The 23476-nt window shown below is 38.8% G+C and overlaps 1 protein-coding gene across 12 annotated transcripts in view; it reads left to right on the forward strand.

The window, feature by feature from the left end:
- R3HDM1 (R3H domain containing 1) overlaps positions 1 to 19123 on the forward strand; it is an 88901-nt gene extending 69778 nt beyond the window's left edge. For 6 of the 12 annotated variants that reach the window (XM_035897897.1, XM_035897900.1, XM_035897902.1 and 3 more), the window contains 9 exons: positions 4623 to 4777; positions 5326 to 5474; positions 7612 to 7715; positions 8332 to 8499; positions 11280 to 11449; positions 11668 to 11818; positions 13273 to 13355; positions 14178 to 14262; positions 15213 to 19122. In XM_035897897.1, the coding sequence (XP_035753790.1) occupies positions 4623 to 4777; positions 5326 to 5474; positions 7612 to 7715; positions 8332 to 8499; positions 11280 to 11449; positions 11668 to 11818; positions 13273 to 13355; positions 14178 to 14262; positions 15213 to 15580 (1433 nt within the window). In that variant the 3' untranslated portion in view covers positions 15581 to 19122. Of the gene's footprint in view, positions 1 to 4622; positions 4778 to 5325; positions 5475 to 7611; positions 7716 to 8331; positions 8500 to 11279; positions 11450 to 11667; positions 11819 to 13272; positions 13356 to 14177; positions 14263 to 15212 lie in introns of all 12 variants that reach the window. The other 6 variants (XM_035897903.1, XM_035897904.1, XM_035897907.1 and 3 more) reach the window with 4 other exon arrangements.
- Positions 19124 to 23476: the final 4353 nt, after the last annotated feature.

Here is a 23476-nt window from a genome sequence, read left to right on the forward strand (position 1 = left end):
TTCTGCCCTACAATTAAAGCTATCTGGGTATTGAATGGAATATATAATGAGACTAAGTGGTTAGAACTTGTTTTCTGCTCCTCCTGTTTCTGGTGATGACTTTTCTACTGTTTCTGAGTTACCTTTCAATGAATTTTATCAAGCTGTATTTGTCTCCTTTCTTTCCTATTGTCTTTTTTCCTTAGAATTTGTAACTGTAGCTACCATTTTTCTGACAATTTGTACTTAAAAATATTGCTATGACTTCTTCAGTAAGATTTGGATTCCTGAAACAAATTTACTTCTGAGTAGTGTCTTGATTCGCAGTGAAAGCTTTCAGAAATAACTAATGATGTTTGGAGGCAGACCCCCTTAAAAATCAGGCTTTTTATACCATGTCCTTAGTTGAATACATTAGACTTAGTGTCCTTTTGAGTTTCCTTCAGGAAGAAGGATCTTTTTAATTCCTCCCCCTGCCCCCAACTACATGTTGCTCTATAGAAATAGGATGAAAGATCAGCTTTTACAAAAATTAACTGGGTTTCTTATAGCTGTTCTATGAAGTAGCCTGTAAGAGGGATGGCTCCCTCTTCTGCAGTTCTTCTAGGAAGTGCTCCAATAGCATCAACACTTGAAGTTGTTATTCAGGGTTCAGTTCACAAATTTAGGTGGGATTATTTCATTGCAGAATCATCAGGATGAGATGCCCACTTATGGTAGGGTTGTCAGATCATTTTAAAATACTGTTAGTACCTGCTTGCTGCAAAACAGATCACCAGTTTTCACTCTTCAGAAGTGAATGCATTTTTTTTCAAAGGAAAACAAATCTTTTTTTTCCAAAGGAAAACAAATTACCCAGTTTTGCAACTTGTTTTCTCATTTCTTGTTAAAGATGTGTTATCCAACTGTATTACACAACTTGCTTTCCTTCCTCAGAATTTTTAATACCTAGACTAATTGATAGCAAAAAGCCTGAGGCTCAGCTGGGGTTACTTCCCCATTTATGGGGATGCCCTATACGAATGGCACACAAACTCTCTAAAGTGGAGAGAGCCCGGTATATAGCTGCAGCTAAACAAAACAATCTGAATTTGATAGCATGGGGTGATGGTGCATCAGCACCAAGATGCAAAGACAGGAGTCAGTTGCTATTAGGTAAGTTTCTTTCTTGTCTGTTTTTAGCTCTTTGTTTTAACTGAATTTCACTGCCTGTAATGCAGACAGGGTGAAAAGCTTCAGCAGCGAAAATCTCCCTATCTGTCCTAGAATAAATAAAATAAGAAAGCTGTGCAGCTGCTTGGCTGCTTTGATAATGTGCGTTGTACCTGCAGCCCTGACATCCAGAGATCCTGTCTAAGTAGTGAAGCAGTGGCCCAGCCAATAATTCCATTCAGTCCTTCTTGGTTACTTGGCGTTTACTAGTGCTAATGGTAGAGAGAAGTATTTTAGTATCAACTGCACGATTAGCATTTAACTCAAAATCTCCAAACTGCTACCTAGCTATTGCTGGCTCTCATTTACTGCTTTACAGGGAAATTTGAATCCTTCCATCTAGAAATGGAAGGTTCCGCCTCATGTTTTCTGTTCTGTAAACTGCTTGTGAGATGGTGTATTTTGAATAATCTCTCTTGTAGATTTATTTTAAACCTTAAATGTATGTATTAAGTTGATGCAAAACTACATCCAAAATGGTTGATGCTTATTAGTGACGGCTGGTTTTGAGATGCAAGGCAGCATGTTACTTGGCTAATAAAGCAATGTGTCTGGTCAAAACTGAGAATTAACAAATCTTGTATTACATAAAAACCGTGGGGCTTATTTATCTTTTGAAGTGGTTACTAACTATGAGTTAACTTTCCAAACGCAAATCTAGATAAAAGATGACAGCTTCTGAGAGCACGCCAACTGAAGCCACTTTTGGTTTAACATTATGGACTGGCCTGACCTTATGAGCTGTTGGATTCGGGGCCGTAACACTGTCTGAGAGGTTTACATTTCTCACAGTGAACCGGTCTCTTTTTCAGCTGCTTCCTGGCTTCCTTTTCAAAGGGGTTTCGGGTGAAATATCGGGGGGGTGGGGGAGTGTCACTTTTAATAAAAATGCTTTGGTTGCCCAAAAGATGTTAGGAGAAGAAAATTCTCATTAAGAAAAAGGCATTTGCGATTGCCATGATAACGAGGGCCCAGTTACCATGACGCCTAACTACAGGTTGATTAAACATCTTCTCTGAACCACAGTTACTTTAGGAACATCAGCTGAAGTTCAACTAGCTTCTGCTTCACAGCGGCCGGGGTAAAACCATTCCAATTGCAACAACTGCTGTAGTTGTAGTCAAGCTGTACTCATGGCTCGTTAACCAAGTGGTTGTACTTGCTTTTCTGTTCTTGAATAAAGGCTGTTTCTCACTCATTCTGTGTTATTCAGAAAAGGTATTTCTTTAGTCTGTAAATTAACTTTTCTTATATTAACAGGGATCTGTTTTTCATTATGTAAATATTGAGAAACATGCTTCTTTTTTTTATCTACTGTTTCAGAGTATTTCTCTATAATGAGACAATCTGCTATGGCAGGTGTGGGTTTTCTGCTGAGTGCTGCATTTCTGTCAGACCGCTCTCTATGCAGAGGTGAAATTGTGAAGCTAAAAATAGAGCATTCTTTGGAACGCTGTGGGGAACCTTCTTGGCAGTCAATTTATATTGTTCCAGTTCTCTCTGCTTGCACAATTGATCATGTCTGTCTCGGGAAGTGCCAAAAAAAGCTGAAAAATATTCACAGTTACATTGCAATTTCTGGGAAGTGAGGGGTTTAGGTTGCAGATGTATTGATTGAATCTGTCATGTCCTGCAGCTTTGCATTCTGCTGCTTTTTAGGTGCCACAGATAATTTTGTAACAAACCATTTAAGCATTTTGTTTCTACAGATGTGAGATGGATTTTTGTGCACAGTTCAAACTTGAGTTGTTAAAAATTCTAACCACTAATCCCAGTTCAAGCATGTATTGTTCTGAAGTTTTGTATAGTACTCTGAAAATATTTATAGTGTGTTGTGAATGAGAAGCATTCTCGGTTTTAACAAACTGAACCTTCTTCTCAATTTTCTGAAGCAGTATTTGATTATATTAACAGTCTTTTTTAGTCTTCATTGTTGCAATTTCTATAGAGACAGCCAGCTGAGACTGTTAATTCACAATGTTCATTGTACCCTGTATGTAACCAGTGAACACTTGTGAGGTTTTTTTACAAAAAAGTGTTTTGTGTTAACTGCATTACTATTTTCAAAGTAGACTCTGCAATTTTTTAAATGCAGTTTAAAAAAATCCAAATGAGTTTTTGCAGCTATATCTTTATTGTGGTTCCATACCAAGGTAGGGAGCATGGGGAATGTCAAGGTCAGTAGAATGTGGATGTGTCCAAGTTAAATAGACTCTTCTTGCCGTCAGTGCATCTTGACAAGCCCAGTTTTGTTATTCTGGAGCGATAACTGGCTTTGTCTCGGGAACACTGGTAGTTATGGGGGTTTTGCTGATGTGGTAAGTAGCGCCTACCTGTGTAACAGAATATGACAAAAAGAACTTGTGTTCTGCATGTTTTGATCATGTTACCTACTATATGCTTTAAAAAAAAAAAATAAAGAAAGCAAGAACTAAGGTTGGACCTAGCAAATGTACAGATTCCTGTTTGGCACTCGTGCCTGGTTTTTGGGGCTTGGGGGGATTTGGTAGGGTTGGTTTTTGGTTTGTTTTTTTTTTTTTAAGGCCATTTTTGAAAGATAGCAGTAAAGAAAGCAAGAATTAAGGTTGGACCTAGCAAATGTACAGATTTCCTGTTTGGCACTCGTGCCTGGTTTTTGGGGTTTGGGGGGATTTGGTAGGGTTGGTTTTTGGTTTTTTGTTTGTTTTTTTTTTAAGGCCATTTTTGAAAGATAGCAGAGGATACCAGTATAAGCAATAATAAATTGTTGTAGAGGCACTGTAGAGGGGTAAATATGAAAATCTTTTTTTTTTTCCCCAAGATAACTTTGACTATAAAATGCCTTCCACTGTATAGGAACATGGCTTTTACCTGGAAGATTTTTTTTCAGTTCCCAGTTGTTTTATAGCATCACAGATTTCAGTAGAAACTGCTCTTTTTAAAAAGATTTCCATACATGCCTTACAGAAATTTTCTTGCAGTGTGATTCAGTTCTGAATCATAGTCAAGATACTCTCAGCCCTAGGGCACCTGAGGTACTAGTAGAATTTAGCATAACTAGAATTTCGAAACTGAAGTACCTAGAATGGCCTTGTTCATAATAATAGACAATTAATTGGGTTTGATACTATCTAGCATGCCTTGTTCAAATGCTTTCAGCTATCAAACCAAGGTGTTAATGCATGTAACTCACTAGAGTGTACATAAATACTGCAAGCATGTGAGAGCAGCATTGCAAATAGTATGTATAATATTTTGTGCTGGATCCAAATGAATAAATCTGTTAATTTTAATGTTGGCTTCTTTTCATATGCATGATAAGGTCAACTCTTTTATGAAGTTGCCAGATTTAAAATGCCATTGGAAAATGCTAAACGTACATTTTTCACATAAGCAACTGTGTATAAAATGTGTTCATTACTTCAAAATAAGATTTAAATGTATAATTTCAGGTTACCAGGTTTTGCCCAACCAGCAGCAAAACTACCAGGGTTTAGTTGGAGTTCAGCAGTCTCAGAATCAAAATCTAGTCAGCGGCCAACACAACAATGTTGGGAATCAAATTCAAGGTGTGATTGTTCCATATCCTTCAGTGCCATCTTATCAGGTGCGTAATTTATTTGTAGTTTTCCAGTCACACTTCTGTGTGTTTGAGTGGCTTTTTTTTTTTTTAATTATTATTAAGTGCATTGCTTTGTAAATGGTAGAAAGGTGCAAGCAGGTGTCAAAAGTGACTTTAGGGACAGAAATTAAAAAGCAAACAAACAAAGCCACAGTTGAAGTGAGAAGAAAATCTGTCACAAGTGTACAAGTTCTAGTCCCGTTGAATGCCAGGTGCTGTGTTAATTGAGACTCAGAGGATGGGGAAGAAAAAGCTCGTAAAATTTCCCTCCCCACCTACCCTGCTTTTGGAGTCCCTTGGAACCAACATTTCCATATTGGGGGAAGAAGATAAATTTGGTGGGTTTTTTTTTTAATAAAGCACTATTATTTCAGCTACTGTTATCGCTAGTCTTCTGGATTTAGAAAACTCCAGCAGATCTTTCAGGTTTCTGTTTTTTTTAAAAAAAATTCTTGATGTGAATTAGGTGATGGTGAAGAGATGGAAAGAAACATTGTCTGCAGAAGAAAATCTCAATGTGTTCTCCATTTTAGGTTTCGGTGCCTCAAGGTTCCCAAGCAGTGCCCCAGCAGACGTATCAACAGCCTGTTATAATTCCCAGTCAGTCAAATCAAGGGTTGCCCACAAGAGGAATGCCAGTTTACTACAGTGTCATTCCATCAGGTCAACAGAATAATTTAAGGTGAGTTTAACTCAGTTATTTGACTTCTCAAAGTCTTAATCACCTTGTAGTAATTGACAGGATCTGCTGTAGTGTTGCATCTATTAAAATGTATTTTAAAGGCAGACTTACAGACACTTTATTATCTGTTTATTTTTGCTCTTATGCAATTAACTGAAACAACCAGTACTGCTTTAACTGGGACATACTTGTTAGACTGGAAAACATTATTTCCACATCACTTTCAGCAATAACTTTACTACAGTTCCACGTCTTAAGCTTTCTGCACTCCTTTTCTTATACATGAAACACCAGTGTGTTCAGTAGCAGTGCCTTTTTGCAGTAACATTTAAGATGACTCCCCATTTTCACTGGCTTTGTCAAAGGTACTGATTTAATAAGGTGTAGAAAAAAGAGGATTTCAATCCCAGGAAAAGACTTTCTTCCTTTTTGGAGCTTTGTCTGGAAGGAGCTTAGCGTACTTTGTCTGTGTAGCTAACGAGGCCTGCTGGCACAAAGCTGGCTATGAAACAAGTATAGGAACTTCCCCCATGCTCGGGGTTTGTTTGATAAATAACTTTTTTTCTTTAAAACCTACCTTGGCAACAGCAAATCGGTCCGCATGTACCGACTTTCTGTGCGTACTTCTGTGTCCCCAACACAATTTGAGTATTTGTGAGAGAACAGATAAGCAGATACCTAAAAGAATTCATTAGGATTAATGCTTGTTACAAATTTTCCTTTCTCTAGTTTTTTGAACTTACAAATGTGCATCATTTAAAAATACCTTGCTTACAGCTTCTAAACGAGCAGCAGCAGTATGAAGCTTTGCTTCATCCTTTTGTGAGGGCAGAGACTTAAATAGTGTTTGTGTCATCACTGCATGGCTTCATCTACTTAAATCTGAATTCTTGTTCTTTGTATACGAAGGTTATTTTCATCCTTTTCTTCTGTAGTTATATTTGAGGTTCAATGAAGTCATAGGTAGGCTTAATCCCAGACTACTTCTGAAGTGGGTTTTGTTGCTTGATCTTTTGTGTCATTTAGAATGTCCCTCTTGTTTGAACAGGGAAATAAATGCTTGTTTGGAATTCAGAGCGGACTGGCAACTAATGACAGCATCTTGCTTTTATCAAAATAGTTGTGTTGCAGCACTTTGACAAGGAAAGCAGCATACTGTTCTGCAGGAACTGAATAGTCTCACACCTACAGGTCGCTGTTGAAAATGATAAGCAGTAGACAGATGAGAAGCTGTGCGAGAGTACGCATCCCGTGCAGATATGAACCCACCTGGTTTAGTTTGCACAGGGTTTTGTCTCCTTTAATGGAAGGGAATCTTTAAATTAAGATTATATGTTTGAACTGTGGGACAAAGGATGGAACAAACTTCTTGTGAAAGTAGTACAAGATTCTATAGGCACCATTCTGATTATGGTCTGCCAACCTGATGCTCTGGGTCTGGCAGTACGATCAGTTACTGGGATGACAGAATTTGCCTATGTTACTTACCTGGTTTTCCCCTGAATGCCTTGAAAAATACCTGGCATAAATCACCTTTTAAGTTATCCTTTTCCTACGTATCACAAAGGAGTTTGTTTATCTCCTCGTCTTCCATGACTAGTTATTTTTCCTTTTCCCACATCCTATTTAGTAAAGCCATGGAAAGGCAATCATCCCTCCAAGCTGTGTTATGTCACACTGAGGCAGAGGTGTGCTCATCTGGTGTGCTGAGTAAGCTGGCTCGGCTGCATGAGGCCAGCCTCCCGCTGAGGGACAGCATCCAAAGTCCTTGTGGCAGGTTCTGCGGTTAATTGGGCAAGACAACAAATGAATTGTCTTTTTATTACTATCCTACACGCTACACGATACAGCACTATCGACACAGAAGTACTGTATCAATAGTATATAAAAATAGATTAATTAGTACAGCTTCTTAACATATGCAGGGCGTAAGTTTTTGCCAAGGAAGAGATGTGAAACTTCAGCCTTCTGAACAATGAGTAGATTCAGGGGTAGGTGGGAATAATATTGATGTTAAAATTAACAAAATCTCAGTGATTTGCAGTACATGTAGACAGCAGACGCAGCAGTCATGATGAAATAAATGAATGTAGCATAAATGCCTGTTAGTCATGTTCTTTTTTCATTATTATTTCAGTTCGTCGGTAGGATATTTGCAGGCTCCTGGATCAGAGCAGATACAGTTCCCTAGAACATCATCACCATGCAACTCACAGCAGCTTCAAGGACAGCAGTGTGCAGGTTGGGGGAATAAAGTTTTTACTGAAAGACTTCAAAAATGTCTAGCTGTTACCATGCTGGGTGATTGGATATTTGCTATTAAGGGTTTGATTTAGGATTAACTATTGTATTTCCTTCTGTGTTCCATTTTTGAAGTTATACTGGAGGCAGATGAATTTGACATTGCGATTTGTTTATCATTGAAAGCTCTGGAGTTAGTTACAATTCAATAACGTACGTCATCATGCCTTGCATGTCTGCTTGTGAGTCGAGACCGACGTGGGAACTACATGTTCTCAGTGGAATGACTTTCATCTCTTCCTGAATAGCTACGTGGGTCTGAAAAATTTGAGATTTTGGTTTACATGTGATAGAACAAGAGTAAGGTACATTTCAGAAGCAGTATACTTGGCTCTTCTACTTGAGAAGCATTCCAGATTTCACTTAATGGAGTAAGAGCAGCGATTTTCTTAAGAGTTCTGAGAAGAGGGTGAAAACTGTAAGCATTCTGGATTTGACTAGAGAGGAGAGGTAGCTTTTTGACCTTCCGAAAAGCTAAATAAAATACTCCTAATCCGTGTGGGGTGTTTCGGTTTTGTTTTTATGGTAGCCTTATTTACTGCTTTTACTTTCATAGTTTATAGCAACCATTCAAGTCAGAAGCCATCACCTCCTTCATTATTGCCACCTTCATCAAAGTCAAAGCCACAACAGGCTGCTTCCATTGTGCACTACAGCATAGTGTCTCCACCCTCATCATGTAAAAGTTCGCCCACTGGTCTTTCCATCTTGCAGCCAGTAAAAGGTATATTTTATTGGGATTTTCATCTAAGCCATTCTGTCTAGAAATCTGTTGTAAATTATCAGATGGATTTCATGGCTAACTACTAGAACAAGTGCAACTTGAGTGCCATTTCTGCAAATACTGTTTTCGTAATTCTTCATCTGAATTGCTATTATTGTAACTTTAAAAATGACAACTTGGAACTTGAGTGGAACAATACACGGGGGCAGCCTGGAGGCAGCCTTCAGTAGATAAGTGTCCCTTAGCAGAAGTGCTTAAATAAGGTTCAGAATGTTTTGATCTACAAAATATTGGGGTAATTTTTAGGTGGTGAGTAAATAGGTGTCTCAATGGCTTGTGAAAGCAGCGGTGACCTAGAGCTTGTCATAGCCATGAAGTGTTTGTAAATGTTAATATTCAAACACTTAAAAACTGTGGATTTCCAACCATAAATTTGACGGACTGGTCAGGAAATGAAAAGCACTAGAGTTAGCCTCCAAACAAGAGCTTATAAAACAATCCTGTGATTGCAGCACTACTGTCTTTATTTTACCAACAGGGAATCTGATACAGTAGGGGTTTGGCTGGCCAAAAAGGGGTAATCTCAGATTGAACAACTCTAGGTCATTGACCTAGATTCCAGTATAGATGTGGTGTCTTCTTACAAACATTTATTTTTTAAGATATTTTTAGAGCCTGTTTATTAGTAAATCAATAACAAACAGTTAAGTGGCAAGATAGCTGGATCAGCAGTGTATTTTAGTTCATGGGCAGGTTTGGTTTTGTTTCCCTTTTGCTTCAAGTTTGTTTGGCCATAATTCTGGAGGGCTGTCATTTCAGGATGTCCAAAATTGGTCTCCCGCTAGTTTGTTCTTCTACCCTCCTAATCTATGCTGGTAGTGCTGGTTTTATGCAGTTTTGATGGCCTGATTCAAAGCTGTTAAACTGCAATTAAAAGAAGTTTGGGGATGGGGAAAGCCCTCTGTGACACAGGGAGAAAAAATTTTGAGAGAATAAAGAAAAGCGTGCGTTTCAGCGAGCGATACAGAGATGATGAATCAAGGCAGCTGAGGCAAGGACAACGAGGACATATGCAGACAAGCAGCAGAGTTGTGTTTCTTTTCATTTGAAAAAGTTATAGAGGACCAGACTGCAAATTTGGGGAGCCTTTTAAGGATTTCTTCTGGGTTTCCCTTCTCATGGGTTTTGACAGGTGATGAAGTGTCTGCAAACTGATGCATTCTGTGACGCTTCATTTTGTCAGCATGCTTGTTCAGGGAAAGAATTCCATTTATTTTCATTTACTGAAGTGCTGTGGAACTAGGAGTAGTTCGGGATGTACAAAGTTTTCTTTTGCAGTTTAAATAGCATTTTCAGATTGTGACACTACTTTTTTAGAAATGGTGCTGTAGATGGTTTTGAAAGACAAGCGTGTTTTCGTTGGTGTTCCGCTCTCGCAGAACAGAGAGAAGTCAAAAGAGCTGTATGCTGAGTGCAGAATAAAATGCAGTAATATTATAAACCAGTAAGATGAAAATAAATACAATTTGTAATATTTATAAACGTATGCATAAACTATTAAAACGAAACCCATTTCCATGTGTAAAATGTAGTGTGTATGTAGATGCTTGTCTGGTACACCTCAGGTTTACATATAGGGATTGTGTAAGTTTATGGCTTTACCACTTGGAAACTGTTCTGTTATATATTACTCAGAATACAGTTTAGAAAAGCTAATATAGTTTTAATATTAAGAGTTTATTACTCTGCACTGTTTGGTTTGCTTTTTGAAGGCGTCTCCTTTCATGGAGCCCAGGGGCAGTGAAAACAGCCTGCTTTAAAAAACACAAGATGAATTTTATCTGACTGCTCCTGACCAATGCTGTAAGATAGGTAGTAAACCGAGAAGATTGTAGACTCACTCTTTAAAGGTGGATGATTAAATGATGTTTAAACCATGTGTTTTAATTGTGGTTTCTGAGAAATGCTGTAAACAGTGGGCAGAGCAGAGAAGGAAATTGCAAACAACCATTTACAATTAAACAGGATGTTATATAAATTACCTGGGGCAGAGCCAGGCCCAAGCAGGAAGGCAGCTTCTCTCTCGGGCAGCCTCTCATCACAGCTCCTCACGTGAAACCTTTTGGAACAGCGTGGGCCGTTCAGCTGTTCTCCCCTGACTTTGGCATTTCTGTAGCTACCACGGTGAGCTACGTGGTACGGGACGTGGAGATCCATTCGCAGTCTCTGCCCAGAAAAACGTTCGTATGTAAAACTTGCAAATGAGGACAGTTTTGCCTCAGACTAAAGACTGATTCCAGGTCTTACCGATAATGCCATCCTATCGGAGAAAACATCTTGAGTCCGTATTGCTGTATGTCATGTAAAACTAACTCGTAACTTCTGGTTTTAGAGAAATAGTATTTTTACTTAGTATCATGTGTTCTTCAACACATTGCTCTGACAGTAACTACAGTGAATGCTGAATACTTTCAAATACTATTAAATACAATGATTTCTTTCCAAAACATTCTCAATAATGAGTTTCAGTGGCTCTACTTTTCTAGTTCTGGGAGGCCCTCTCAAAGTTAACTATTGCAGGTTTATCTGACAGTGGGAATACAATTGTACAGAAGATACTGCTCTAGTTTTCTAGAATTCAGCAGCTTATTTAGAAAAACATTCATTATGTTATTTCCCTGTTTCTTTCTTTTTTTTTTTAAATTCACATCTGTTCTGCTAACATGAAAATTGAAATGTATGATGAACTAACTGTGTCCTACTGATTTCTTGTCTTGTAGCGGTAGCACCACCACCAGGTGGAGGAGTAGTAATGATGCAGCTAAATATACCCAACAATCCTCAGCCTCGGAACCATTCACCTCCACAGTGGAAACAGAACAAATATTACTGTGATCATCAAAGGGGGCAGAAGTCCACAGAACTTAGCACTTTAGACAGTGCTGCACAGGTATGAAGTTTTTCGTTTTCTTTCCAGGATGACTTACAATTTGCATCAACTGCATCTTCGCATGTTTTTTCAAAAGTTCTTTTTGAGGAATAAAAATCTGTTCTGATAACGCTTAATACAGCTGTTTCACCTTTACTCCAGCCTTTGAATGCTGGAGGTGGCGTTTAGCTTGTTCAATCTCTGTACTTTGGAAAACGCTAACTTGTTGTTTATTCTAGTTGCAGCATAGTCCTCAACTAGGTAGCCCCGTCACCTCACCGGCCCAATCACCAGCACCAGCTCAGCTATCAAACATGAAGAACATCCGTCCCACATTAACACCTCTTTCTATCGTGTCCCAGTTTTCTAGACCTTTTGTCCCTGGACAAGGTATATTTTTAGTTAACTAATACGTGTGTCTGTTTTCTATTTGAATGTTTTAAAATACAAATTCTATAAGGATTTTCTGATGAGCTGTGGCTCACGTTAGTAGTAATGCTGCTGAAGCAGGATCATCAAAATTACCTACTCGAGCATCGTGTAAAATTTTACCTTATCTCTCTGCACTGATGCTGTCCTCTGTGTTCTCAAAAGCTTTTGATCTTCTTGTTATTGTGAGAGCTTCTGCAACCCACTAGCTTTGTCATATGGGAAATTCCCCATTTCAGCACTGACAATACTAATAAAATGTCTCATATAACTTAGCTTCAAGTTTTAACCATAAACCAAGAACTTGACACACAGTCACAAAGGACACAATTTTAGAACTACAAAGATAAAATAAATAATGTGGGAGTAGCTGATCTTAATACATTAGGTGGGCGTATTATCTTTTGGGGGAAAGGATACAGAAATGGGATGTTGAGATGAATGTTCTGCCAAATTCATTAGTTGATGATTCACTGGATCAAACCGCTGCCTAAGCGAGAATTCTTCTTTCTTCTGTAGAAAAACCAGTGTGATGGGACTAACTGGAGCCTTTAGCCAATACTGTTGCTTCTTCAATTACTATTTCAGATAGTACCCACCCAAAGACAGAAAAAAATTCCCTGTAGAATTGCAGTCCTCTGCTGCCATGTGAACATAAAATCAGAAAATAGGGAGTTTTCACTGAGATGTGATAGTTGATAACATTTAAAAACCAAAATATAGAGAGAAAGCTTTTGTCACTGAGCAAAGACATCCTGGCATAGTTCCATTCCACTCAACGTTAATGGATCTGTTTCACAGAAAGATTTACTTCCAAGGGAAACTTCCAGAACTTTCTGTATATCTTCCTCATTGATAAAGAAAACTTACTTTCTTGCCTGTCTTATATGCTGCATAATACTTATGTCATTGCTTTGTATTCTGATGATGTTGTAAAAATTCCAGGTTGCCTGTTGTAAAGTATAACGCTCAACTTTCTTAATCTTCTGTGATTACCAAGAACTTCTATTCCATTGCCTTTGTGGATCCTTGGAGCAAATAGGAATTTGAAGATGTGCCTAGCTCTAATCAGGGATATAACCATGAAAAAGATTAAATTAGTACACTTGAGAGGAGCTTTAGCCTTATTAAGCTCATTTTGAAATGAGAGGATTTAGATAAGGCTGCAATAAAGAAAAACTTTTTGTGTAATCCTTAAATGTAAGAAAGCTTGTACCTTTTCACCCTGTGATCAGTACATGACTGACTTACATTTATTTAATCATGCCAAATCTTGCTTTGTTAGCCTAGCCAAATACACTACTTTGTGCACCGCTACGCTGCTTTCTCTGCTGTGTAAGACATACATCATAAGAGGGACTTGGAGGAAGATTTCATATAACAGAAAACCCCTTCTAATTACCTTTCTCTTTAAGGAGATGCCAGATACCCGTTGCTTGGCCAACCCCTGCAATACAATCCACCATCTTTATTACGTGGACAAGTAACAAGCCAACAGGTATTAAAGGGAACAGTCTCCTGGCAACACTGAAAAAAACAATTTAGAACTACCATTATAACCACCACGAACCGGGGAGTATGTTATTGCATAGAAAAGTAATTGAGTGGAAGGTGCTTGCTTTCCAATAATTGGTTTACTCTGTGTTGGTACTTCCCATTGTTCTTGTTTGTTGTATTAAAAAAAAAGTGAGAAACATTTTCCTGAAATTTCATTTAAGACATGGTGTAGATTACGGATTTTTTTTTTAAGCAATTCACCAGCAGTTCCTAAAAATCAGCGAGAACGTTTGCTAAAAGGATTTTCTTTTGTTTGAATAACAATTTCTTTTATTTGAGTAAGAAAAAAATTTAGAAAATTCATGTGGGTATTTCTAAACAAAGACTATGTTTGTTTCTTATAGGAAAAACAAACCCAAAAATATTAGTGTTAGCTAAGCTAAGAAGTTTTGCTATTTATTTAGTTTTTGGGACAGACAGACAGAGCCCCTACCTCTGCCTTGTTCAGTTCTACCTGCAATCAGCCAGAAGATGTGATGGGGGGGTGAGAGGTGGGTAGGGTGTTTTTACAAGAATATTTAAGGTGATTTTTTTTTTTTCATCATTTCCTCCTTCCTTCTGAAGCCAAGGATTGAATGTGCCCGACTGCAGGATTGTTGTTTAGTCCAAGACTAAAATTGGACATGAAAATCTTTTCTGTACCGTGGTAGCACAGGTTATTTTCCAGACATTCCTCTGCACAGTTTTTCACTGAGCTAACCTAGAATTTTTGAGATACTGGTGCATTGTCATTAAAGTTTATCATTTATGTCAATCTTTCCAGTGTCAACCTGGAAACAGACATGGGAACAGGGGAAAGAAACCAGCAAAGAAGGCTGCTTCAGCAGATCTTGGTGCAGGAGAACCAGGTATAGAATTCCTGATTCATACAGTCCTCCAGAAAAATGAATTGTGGTGATGGGGCTGGGAATGTAACAAGAAAAACACAGGTGAGAAGAGGGCCAGAATAAAGAGTAATTGGACAGAAATGGACATGGCAAAGACTGGAAACATAGGGGTGGAGAGGAAGGCTTGATTTGGAGAGGGGGGATGAGGGAGGTTAAATGAGAACAGTGTCGTTTTGAAGGCTGGAGAAAAGACCAGAGAAGGCTGGGGTTGGACAGTACTAAAAGGAAAAGCAAGTTTGTCAGTTTACTGGATGGAAGTTCTATTATACTGTTACATTAAATATTGTTATATTAAATATACATACCCCTGCTTCATTTTACTGGCATGAAATGTGAAATCAAACATAAACCAAAAATTAGTGTGTGCTGCTTTTTCTGGTGATCTACAGATTAGCTCCTCTAGAGTTGGTACAGAAGGCATCCAAATAAAACCTGACATCATCTATCTTCATATCTTCACTGGAGAGAATTTTTGTTGCAAATGTTACCTACTATCAACTCTTTGCAGAAATTTTCAGATAAATCAGCTTGTTCTAACAATTTACTGGAGAGGATTTTTTGAGAGAAGACAGACTAGTTTTTTAGCATGGTTATGTGTGAAGAGTTAATGGGCAAAGCCAGTGAGATGCTACATTGAGCTCTCAAACCTGCTGCAAAATTAGGTGTTGATCATGTCATTATTTTTCCCCTCTCTCTTTTGAGGGCCTTCTCAGCTTTTATGTGTAGGCTCGTAGCTGTAAGCAGTGCTAAATGTGAACGCAAAAGGCTCCCTAGAATACCAGGAATGGAATGCCTGTGTAGTTGGTATCAGCCAACTGGAGATCTGCGTATGAAACTACTCGTTTTCCATTGCGTTTGTTGTGTTGTTAAGTACGATGACCAATTTAGATTCAATGTTTTTCTTGTTTCAGTTGTGGGAAAAGTTCTAGAAATTACTGAACTGCCAGAAGGCATAACTCGTACGGAAGCAGAAAAACTATTTGGAGAACTCTTAAAAGTCGGTGCCAAGATTCGGTGGCTAAGGGAGTCGCAGTGTCTACAAACGCAGCAGCAGCACCATCGGCGTTACTGTGGCAGTGGAGACGGTAGCGTGAACACTGAGCCATCCAAACCCAGTGACTTGGCGTCCACCTACACGGTTCTAGCTACGTTCCCTACAATGTCAGCTGCTCAGAATGCATTGAAGAAACAAAGCAGTACCTCAGTGAACAAGTTCAGGCTGAGAACAAGCAAGAAGCACTACGACTTTCACGTTCTGGAAAGAGCTAGTTCTCAGTAGCATTTACATCAGTGGACACAGCCCTTACGACTTCCATGTCCTCTCCTTGATTGGCTTGATGTTACGGGGTTTCTGTTCTCTTCATAGAGACTCCTGGGATGTTTTGTCATATGACATTAGCCATTGAAGAATAAATAACCCAGTGATCCAGCAAGATGAAGAAAAAAAAAAAAAAAGCAGAGTTAATCCCAGACAATAGCAAGGAATCATCTTTGAGACAGGCAGCTTTCTATAAGGAATGCTGTTGAAATGCCCCTTACTTTTATAAGTAGTTTTGTTTTGTATTTTTGAATTCTTGTATCAGATCCAAAGTTCTATTGTACAGCAAACGTTCATAAAAATCCATATTCAGATTTGTATTTTATAATCCCTATTCACAGCCAGCACACAGCTGTCCATTCCAAGGCAGGAACCTGAGGATTGGTGGAGGGGAAAAGAGAACCATTTTCAAGGAATTACACTCATTTTCTAGCAAACTACCCCAAATCTTCAAGTTAACCTGTTCTTTGTCCCTTGTGTGTTTTGGGTTTGGGGTTTTTTTTTTAAGGAAAAAAAAAAAAAGTATAATTTTAGTAACTAACTTCTTAGATCATCATTTTCTTTTGAGATTCATTCAAGAAATGCCAAAAGAAATTACGAGTAGGTTGTACCCTCGAAGGATTTGCTTCTGATCCAACAAGTTTAATAATTATTTAAAGGGGAATATGAATAGGTTACAAAGAATGTTCACTGAATCACATTTTAATATTTCTTCTTTTTAGCAAAAGTGTGAAGAAACTAAAATGTATCTTCACAAGTGACAAAACGTTTGCACTTTAATTGCGTTCCCACCAGTATGGATCTCTTTCTCTTCCTTTTCACGCTAAGATAATTGTCTTTGATAAGTGCTGGAAACCTTTTTAATGGTTTAAGTTTTCATCATTTGCAGATGCTCACTGGACATTAAAGATTCATTGCACATAAATGAAACTTTTTTCAATTTGTGTAATTTGCAAGGCTGTACAATGTGTGCTGATGCAAGCCTTTTTCAGTTCAAGAAAATAAATGTTTACAAACACGAACTTTATCAGTGCACTTGTTTAAACTTCTAGGAGTCTTCTGAAACCTGGATGAACACACATTAATGGTTAATATCTCCCTGCAAATGTGAGAAAAGAACTTAAAAATAACACAAATACTAGAACTTCTCAAAGAACCACCATCGCTGTTACTTCTTGAAGCATTTGTTTACGTTATCCTGCCCTTCATTTTAAACTGTTTCCCTAAGTAAAAGAGTGAGAAATTGATCAGAAACCATGAGGGACTGCTGCTGTATTTTTATTTTTAGCACAGGCACTGATTTGCTGTGTAGATGAGCAACTGCTTGTTCCCTTCTTAAGGCTGTTGCTTTGTAAAAGATGCATTTGTAACTTCTATTAAGTGGAAAATCAAGGTAAACTTTACGTTCAAAAGCACATTTTGCAGAGGCAAAGTAAAGAAAGTAGGTGACTAAACCGGCATTCATTTTCATCCTGTATAGAAAAAATCCTGTCCCTGAACAACCAAACATAAACACGTGAAGCAGCCAGAACAGTCCTATTGCATGTTCAATTCTTAAATTCTTCATGCGATGATGAATCGAAGTACTTAGAAAACTGACCTGTCTGGGAATAATGTAGCCTAATAAATTAGAGATATGGGACTCGATTCTGCAAAATACTGTAGCGACAGGTATTTATGTGACTAAAGGTAAACTGGCACACAGATGCTCCCCTCAAACAGAGAGGAAAATGTTCAGCTTTGAGCCCCTAGCCAGAAGACATATCTACTTACCCCTGCCTGCTTTTCTAAAAGGATGGTGGTACTTGGCATTCAAGTTCTTATACTGCAACTTGACTGAATATGCTGGTTGAATGAGGTGATGTATTTCGCCCTCCTCAGGTTGGATTGCTGTAGTTTACTGCACTCGAAACCAAAGGTGGTAAGAACCCAAGCACGTGCAGATTATAATATTCCCCTCCTCTGAGCAGCACAGAGGTAACCTGCCTAACACACAGGTTCCATCACTGCCTCTTGCCCATTTCCAGTGCTAGTTTAAGACTGGTTTTAATCCTGTAAAGTAGTTAACAGATTAAATGTCTGTAATGACAGGCGTCACAGCCCTGAGAGGCAGCTGCCTCCTGTGGCTAACGCATTCCAGGACAAGATTCTTCATAGATGTACAAGAGTAGTCAATAGCCGAGAGCTTCCATCTATTCTGAATGACCCAAGAACTACATCTAACACCAAATCAAACCATTTCCAAAGGATGTTCCATGACTTGCTTAATCTAATAAACTTTCTCAATAATAGCCAAAGAGAAGAAAATGTAATGAGAGAGGTAAGCATGGAGAGCACAAGCAATCCAAACAAAAGGAGGGGAAGGATACACTGATTAGGAACAAGGCCCAGCAAATATTTCTTACCAAGTAAGTTGTAAACTTGAGTGAAAAATGCCCTAGAAGAAAAAATTGGAACATTTAATAAGCTAGTTGTATTCTAATCCTGAATCTGATACATACCTACAATTATGACAGGCAGGTCACCTTACCTTTGTGTTAAACAAAGGCAGTTACATTTTTTTGATCTGGACGTGCCGATAGGATCCTCACAGATACAATTCACGGGACTTTGGAAGTCTCAAAGGCCTCTGACGTCTACAGTGGGCACAGAATTCAAGTATTTCTGCTTTACAAGTCTTGTTCATTCCCAATATGCTATTTCATACTGTCCCTAGTAGCTGAACAGGGTTTAAAGTCATCTAACCAAGACCGTTTGTACCTTCCTGGCTGTTACACTTCTGCCACTTTTGGTTCCTTAAAACACGCAAGCCTAAGGACTGTGTACAAAAACCCTGGCACTAGATTTGTTCCATAGATTTGGATCGCATTCTAGAAAGGAAATAAATGCACTTTATGGCATGAACTAGATGTGGTATGTAAAGCTAGCATTCTTAAGTGTTCTCAATGAATCTTCTAGTACTCTAGTGTATTTGCGCTTCCTCTCATTTAACATTAAAGCCATTTTTAGAAGAAATACTGGCAAAAAGAATTAAGTGGGGACTTAAATTACATTGCAGTAATTTAATACATTTCATTTGGTTGGGAACATGTCTTATAATTTATAAAGATGAGGCAAAAGCACTGGAAGAATAACCAGAAAAGCCAAACAAATCTGGCAATTACCTACTCCACTGAAGGCCACTATTTCTTGATTTTAACTTTTAATTAATACAGGTATATTACTGTGTAAAACGCAGTCCAAAGCTGTGAACATATACAGTGTTATTTGTGATATGACAGTGAAAATGATAACTCAAAATGAAGAAAACAAATTTAAGCACTGTACTCTGGGAACACTCAAAACCACATGACCCTGAGGTTGGATTCAGGTAGATCCTAACAGCACAGCTGAGGATCTGCTCATCTGCCTCACCTTTCCCTAAGACTGGATTGGGATAACTGGCATCTTGCATCTTACCCAAGACTCCTCCCTGGACAAATTTAACCTGTTACAATCTGAAATCCTTTTCTTTCACTCACACATACACACTTAGAAGATGACACAAAAAGAAATGTAGTGGAACATCTACAAAGAAAGAAATCTAGCACTGGGGTGTTTCTACCTGCTACTGTTCCTAATGCTACAGGGCCTTTCAGGGAACACACAACGTGTTTCAGGATCCAGGTGGTACAGGGTGGTGGCAGGTAGATGGGAGATCAGTTTTGTCAAAGCATAAGAAGAATTGTTTAGCTTGATTAATCAAACAAGGTACTTTGATATGTGGACATGCCTTCCACAGTCAGACCATTTTTTTGTCTTGCATCATTCAGAAAGCTCTGTGCCCTTTTCCTATGTAGTAATGCAAGCCACTTCCCTCTCCAGATGGAAGAAATAGTCATATTGTCATGCTATGACATTCATTGGTGCCTTAAAACTTCACATTTGACACGTTTGTTGTTTTGAGTTAATCATCTTGTACTAATTTGTTTGGATGTCTGAAAGGGAGTCACAATTAAATTCCAACTAACTTTGTCTACAAATATCTATTTTAGCTCTGCGACATATTTTTTTTCCCTAGAAAATTGGCACAGGCTGTGATTTCCTGTATTTAGCTCTGGGGCAAAGAATGTTTATAGGAAGTTCTGGAGAAAATTGATCAAACCACTTTTATGTTACAGGTCATTAAAAATTATTGTAACTGGCATTTTTATGTATTTCTAGCTGAGAAAGGATTTATTTCAATCCCTTAAATGTTTCTATAGCTCAATCTTCATGAAGGATGATGTGCCGCCTCTATTCGATGTCCTGCTCCTATTTGTATTTAAAATGTTTTGGGGTTGGGTATTTTTGGCTATTGATGTCAACACGTATAAACTCAAAGTGCACAATGTCAATGTGACTTCATTTTGGAGGCCTTATTTCTCGAGTGTAGACCAGAACCCTCGATAGGGCCTAATTTCAAAAACATCCTAAAAATTAAGTCCCTTTAAGTTCTGTTATTCTGGCACCTGAGAGCAGTCACTGTTCACATGTGAAAACTTCGGATGCAAGGTCCAGTGTAAATGAAGTTGCCTCTTGGCTGACTTGAAAACGTGTGCAGTTACGTTCTTATCATCACATGGATGAGCCTCCTTGTCATTTAATGTCTGCCTTGTGTGTTTAGGCTTCTAGGGCTGGAGTTCGGCCCTGACTCTGTTTGGCAGCCCCTTATTAGCAAGGCTTATTTTTTATCCTGCTTGTAACTACGTAACGTTTTGCGACGTTTGCCATTTGTCAAAATTTGTCAGGTTGAAAGTGGATCTTGCTTAAGAGATGATTAAGAAGCACTAAAATTTGGTCCAGGGCACAAACACTTCAGTGTTGCTGTTTTTTTCATTTTTCAGTCTTACTGGTAAAGCACACGAGCCTAGTCATTGTATGGGATGCATGCAACTGTAATGAACTGTTTCTGCACTTCTGAAGAGAAACTTGAATGTCAGATAAGACTAGTGCTGTAAACCAAAGAGCTATATAGGAAAATCTGTATGTTGCCAATAGCTGTATGCTTTTAAAACTGGTATAAATTACAAAAATAAACTGTGCTGCTGTGAATAATGCTTAACGGTGAGGTTTATTATTAATTCAGTTCCCATGCCCCAGTTAACTGAGAATCTGAATTAGACTAAGGGCTGATGACAATACACCGTGCTGACAGTAGTGAAATGTTTCAGACGCAGGTGCAACAGAGGTGGAAGGCATGCTAGAAGCTGCCTGCCTGCAATGTGGACTAGCTTCAACCCTAAGTGATCAGTTACATTTGATTTCCCAGGTAACTTAAAGAAAAAAAAAAGCAGCAATATTGCACATCATACTTGAATTACGGACAACATCGGTTTGAACTTGAGAGGGGAGACGCTCCCACTCTGCTTCTTTCTAGTAACTTTTGCATGAGTTGTAGGGTTAACAAAGGAGATTGGTATGCAGCACAGCCTTCTTATGGTTTCCAAATCAGTTACTCTAAGAAACAGCATTATTAATGTGCTACGATAGTCTATCATGTTGATTTATACGTACTAGGAAATATACCAGAGCTTGTCGCCATGTTTGCTCAAATTTGTTGCCTTTTTACTTGGCTTGAACTGATACTTTAATTTGTTAATGAACCATTGATAAGTGTGAAGCAACAGTGCAATTAAAAAAAGTCATTCACTAATAAAAATATTTTCCTTTTTAATCCAAGTAGATCTGTGCTGTTTTCAGGGGAAAAAAATCACTTAAAATGTAAATTACTGTCTTGGATTGTTTCCCATACTGATTGCTGAATTTGGTTTTGTGTGTTCATTTTAACAAACTGACATTTCCACATGAGTAATAGATGTAATTGCCATCAAATTTGGCTCCGTATGTTCTGAAGATCTTAGACTTGCAATAGCGAATGCTCTAGGGGTGGATTGAGGCTTCCTCAGACCTTGCAAAATGCGATTACAAGCAATTCGGGAAGCAGGCTGGATGTGGGAGAACCCTTTCAAAACGGTGTTAAAGAAAGGCTCAGGAAGTTACCCTGATCCGTGTACAGTTCTCCTTGTCCCTGTGGTTTTTATTTATGTGTGCGCACGCGTGTGCATGTACATACATTTGAGATGGTGTAACCCACCCAGCTTGATCTCTCTGTCCTGCCTTACAAACGTTCCCTGTGTATAAAGCAATTTGCCTAAGTCAGCCAGGGACTTGGCAGCACACCAGGGCACTGAATTACGGGTAACATTTCAGCTATCAAATTATTTTTCCTTATTTCTCAACAGAACTTCCTACTTACTAGTTACCCCTCCCTTTTCCTAGGCCTACAAATTGAAGACCTCTGCTGTCTCCCAGGGAAACCCGCTCTAGGGGCTCTCAGATTAATTATAGCAGCAGAGGCACGTGCAACAGCAGCAACTCAGTGACCCCATAGTTAAAGAATTATACTTTAAAAATTGTAATTATTTGAGAATGCAATATAAATAGTTCCTATGATGGGAAAGATTGTACACCCTCACCAAAGTTACCTATCCAGTCATTAGTAAGCCCTTCCACTTTTATGTTTAAACAAAATTTCTTCCTTGCTTGAAGTGGTGTAGAAATTTTTGAAAATTGTATTTGCAAAATAATTTCCAAAAACCACAGTGTTCAACACTTCACTCACCCTTCTCATGCAGCTTGGCTTTCAACTTAAGGTTTCAAATGAGGTGCAATAAATGCAAACCACAGCTATTGGGAATGCCACGAGAATTAGCGCAACACATCCAAATTCTTCATAGAGCTTAAGATCCTAATACACGTTACAGCCTAAACTCTTCCTCTATATGCACATGCGTAATGGGGATGTCTTTTTGTTAATCTCAGAAAAATTTATAGTTTAATTTAATACCATCCAACCTTTGGCATTGTTCTTAAATCTGTTTCGTGCCATTAACAAAGAAAATACAAAACATGTAATTCCATCTCAGCAGAAAAGCCACAGTGTTCTGACAGTCACTTCTTTAAGAAACCTGCAGAAGCACAATACGTGTATGCAAAGCTTACCCAATGAGCAGGATTACTGCGACACGTTTTCCACATGCTGCATCCTGAGCGAGGTAAAACAATTTTTGTATATTGTTGTTAACTTTGATTTGCCTCTTTTAGCTATAGCTTTGTAGGTTTTTAAGTTGCCATTATCCACCGACTTTTCTAACTGAACTCTAGGTTACACGAAGTACAACAGTGAACAGCTTTCTAGGCTGAGAAACTATTTTTTGGCCTTAAACGTTTGACAGAATCTGCCTCAGCAAGTTACCCAGCATAAATAGTCACAGTCCTAACTGCATTTCAGAAAAACTTACATGCAGCATTTTTTCCTGAAAAGTTACCATCAGAGCACTTGAAAGAAGTTGTCCCTTCCTCGTTACTGTGGAATGTTCATCAGAGAGCCTGTCTGCCTTTTCTGGCTGTGCCCCCACTAAAGCTGTGCTGTAAACGCCGCACCATCCCAATCCTGGTCCCTGATGCAGCCTGGCTCAGCACAGAGAATGGAGGATGTCCTGGCCTCCCCTCCTGCCACTCACGGAGGACTACTGCATGCCACACTCTCTACTTTTTGACATATTTAGCATGGATTTCTCTCAAACAGTTATCACCTCCATCATTTTTCCCCCCTGTCGCACCTTTGACCTTCTGAGGGTGGATGCTGGCGCCAGGGTTAACTGTGGCCACCCTGTCCTCGCAGGCCCTGGGGCGCACCAGGCGCCCCCTGGGTGCGTGGGCCCCTTTCTCCTTGCTGCTGCCCCGAGCCTGCCTCAGCCGTTTTGCAGGGGGCGGACACAGCCCAGGGGCGACACGCTACCGTGGAAACGCTCCAGGCGCCAAGGCGTCAAAATG

Source organism: Egretta garzetta, unplaced genomic scaffold (genome assembly GCF_000687185.1).
Source record: "Egretta garzetta isolate BGI_Z169 unplaced genomic scaffold, ASM68718v1 scaffold197, whole genome shotgun sequence".
Lineage (NCBI taxonomy): Eukaryota > Metazoa > Chordata > Aves > Pelecaniformes > Ardeidae > Egretta > Egretta garzetta.